The sequence below is a fragment of the Montipora capricornis genome, chromosome 9 (assembly GCF_036669925.1).
Source record: "Montipora capricornis isolate CH-2021 chromosome 9, ASM3666992v2, whole genome shotgun sequence".
NCBI classification, from domain to species: domain Eukaryota; kingdom Metazoa; phylum Cnidaria; class Anthozoa; order Scleractinia; family Acroporidae; genus Montipora; species Montipora capricornis.
In genome coordinates, this window is record NC_090891.1 from 41,697,243 (window position 1) to 41,700,425 (window position 3,183).

Below are 3,183 nucleotides of genomic sequence, written 5' to 3' on the forward strand. Positions count from 1 at the left end.
AGAAGTTACACCCCACCCCTGCCGGGTAAGTGCAGTTTGACGTTGTAGTTCACGCTTGAATAACACTCTTTATATTCTCTCAAAAGAGCTCAAAGAGTTATTCAAGGTGAAGGTGTAGCGTCTAATTGGTTTATAAGCAACTATTTTTTGCAATGACCTTTTAAGTGCTATTTCAAATGGTTCAGAACCATGTGCACCCCATACCAGAGGGGGAGAATATATCACTGAGCCTGGTCACTAAGTTGCTTACTACCCCCCACTCTCTCTCCCTCTCTCTCTCTTGCCATCTTGATAGGTGAGATTGTATTGTTTTTATCCAGTTAAATCTAACTCTTCCCTTCATCATCCGTGGTTCTTTTTTCGATTTATTCAAACTATGAGGGTACCTTGATCATTCTATTATGCTGTGTGTTGCAATACTCGTTTTTATAACCCACAGATATCACTTCAACTTGTTCGTCGTCTAGAGTTAGGTCTTGTAAGGAAGAATGATACCTTTAAAAACGCATAGCAAACCGAAATCTTAGTAAGCTTCCTCAACCTTCGTTTTTCGCTTGCGGTTGATGAAAGTATGCTTGCATTTGGGCTGTATTGTGTTCATGTAATTGTCTGTGAGTGAAAATACAGTATTGCTCACATTTCAGATTTATTGGAGCCATGAAGACCATTTTGGCAAGCCAAAGTGTTACTATACCTAAGAATGGTAGGACGAATAAATTTTCTTTGCCATTAACATGCATTTTCGTGATTACATTAGTTCCCTATTAATTTTTTGTCCTCGTGGCCCAGTCAGAATGGCAAAATCCCAACGCTTTATTTTTTGGGCACAGTACACAAAATGAAATCTGAAGGCTTGATATTTTATTTTGTCTGTACCCGTGACACGATTCTTTGAAGGGTTAAAATCTAACAACTAATGGCAAGAACACTCTGTACTTGTGGTACACTTCTTGTGAGAGGAAACATGAGTAAACATTAACTTTTACTTTGTTCCAATATTATTTCTTGAATTACCCAACCCTAAAAGAGATGTGCCTTTCAATCTTCAGTTACCAGACACTACTAAAATGATAAGAAAACTATTTTGTCCTCTAAAACTATGTCTACCAAGCAACAATATGGTTTTTGATTGTGTAGCGCTGTCAGAATGATTAAAAGTTAAAAATTGTTAGTGTTCACCCAGACAGGGTGACAGGTTTTGCGAACATCTAAGATCTGTTGCAAAGAAAGTTGACCTGCCCGTCGCTAAACATTTCTCCTCACCTGGTCAGACAACAGATGATATGATGGTGGCTGTTGTTCAATCAGGTCTGACCAACAACATAGAAAGGCTTTGTGCGGAGCGCCGCCTAATTTTCAAATGCAAAACTCTGCAGCCACGCAGTATAAACATTGACTTGGGTTTTATTTGAATGGATTCTTCCAGCCCACGCTTCAAATGTTGCTACATTTAAAAAAGATGACATGCTTAATCAAACGGCATTTTCCAATAATGAAGGGACCGTACAGTGCAGTCCTGAAACACCTGGTTTTAAAGAACTTTACCGCTGGAGAACACTAACAAATATTTTTAACTTTTTTTTCTACCAAGCAACAAACAGTTTTACCATTGATGATGGCTCAGTCTTTGGGCAGCCAGTTGTAATTGGCAAGGAGTGGATTTTGATCGAGACTGAAAACTAGGGAACCCTATGAAAAACCGTTGAATCAACTGAAACTTATGATTGCAGGTCTGGGATTTGGGGGGTGTGTGGAAGTGTGTCACAAGGAACATAAAAAAAATAGCAACTTTATCTTTATTCATTAAATTCATTGAAAGAGAAGGATACCAGAGGTTATTCCTGTCGAGGGTTTCCACCTGCAGCCGGGTGAAAATTGACTGAGAGTTGATTTTGATGAGGAGGAAAGCCAGGGTACCCAGAAAGGAAAGGGAAAGGAAAGGAACTTTCTCTAAGTGTCTAGTCGTTCTAGCAGCTGGAGCACCAATTGAGGACACTGTAAACTGAAAATCAACTGAAATCAGAACAAATCAAGTCAAATGTTGGTTTTTGAGGAGAGGAGAGGAGAGGAGAGGGGAAACCAGAGTACCCAGAGAAAACCTCTTGGTGCGGAGTAGAGAACCAACAAACTCAACCCACATGACTTTGAGTCTGGGAATCGAATCCGTGCCACATTGGTGGGAGGTGACTGCCCTCACCACCGCAAAAGAGAAAACCCTTAGAGTCAGATTGAGTTTGACTGAAACTCATATGACCTCAAGGCAGACCCAGGGTCCCACCCAGGTTGCTGAAGTGGAAGGCGCGTTCGATTACCACGAAGCCATACTGACTTCTCCATGAAACATGATTACTTACAACTGCTGTACTCCATTTTGTGTCCACAGTCACTGTCAAGGCAAAAAGCCGTAAGGTTACTGTAACGGGACCTCGTGGCACCCTGGTTAGAAGTTTCAGACATGTAAATTTGGAGTTGGCTCTTGTTGGAAAAAAGAAACTGCGTGTGGATGTGTGGTTTGGGAAACGCAAAGAGCTGGCTTGTGTAAAAACTATCTGTTCTCACATTGAGAACATGTTCAAGGGAGTCACCTATGTGAGTACACCTACTTTTCAGGGTTTGGAATTAGTATTTCATCAGTGGAGCAAGTAGTAAAATGTAAATGTAAATGCGTTGTTTATAGTGGAAGTGCACTTAGCTATCAAGCTCGTTGCTTTTGTATGCCACTTGTTGAATCTTTTGGACCAAGGATAATGGATGAATAAAAATGGCCTTTGACATGTACCCTAAATCTGAATAATGTGATTCTTACCTCTAAGTAGGACCTGAAAAGGTGGGAACGTTAAGGGCAGCTCAGTGTAACTGAGGCTTTGATCAATAAATACGCTGAGTGGAAATTTCCCTCAAATTGTCAGCTGTTATTAGAGATGAGTTTAATCAACCCCAGTGTTGAGACTACACTAGGCTCTGTACCTTTTTGGATGATTTCTTACTGTGCACGCAGTCCCATGGTAAAAATTATTACTGGTTGTGGTATGATAAGATTAAGTACCATAAACTCCTACGGCAGAGACAGAGTGTGTTGACATTGCCTAAATTCGGTCCAGAATCACTTTCTAGAATGGAAAAGTGACTCCCAGAAGGCCAGGTAATACTTGGCAAGAGATAATAAGGTTTAGTTTCAAAAGA

General features: G+C 40.5%; 1 protein-coding gene across 2 annotated transcripts in view; it reads left to right on the forward strand.

Annotated features, from left to right (window-relative positions):
* The first annotated feature begins 264 nt into the window (after window positions 1-264).
* The window catches only part of LOC138015853 (large ribosomal subunit protein uL6-like), a 5,224-nt gene continuing 2,305 nt past the window's right edge, over window positions 265-3,183 (forward strand). The window contains exons 1-3 of one of the 2 annotated variants that reach the window (XM_068862974.1): window positions 265-295; window positions 645-703; window positions 2,384-2,589. In XM_068862974.1, the coding sequence (XP_068719075.1) occupies window positions 658-703; window positions 2,384-2,589 (252 nt within the window). In that variant the 5' untranslated portion in view covers window positions 265-295; window positions 645-657. Of the gene's footprint in view, window positions 527-644; window positions 704-2,383; window positions 2,590-3,183 lie in introns of both variants that reach the window. The other variant, XM_068862975.1, reaches the window with a different exon arrangement.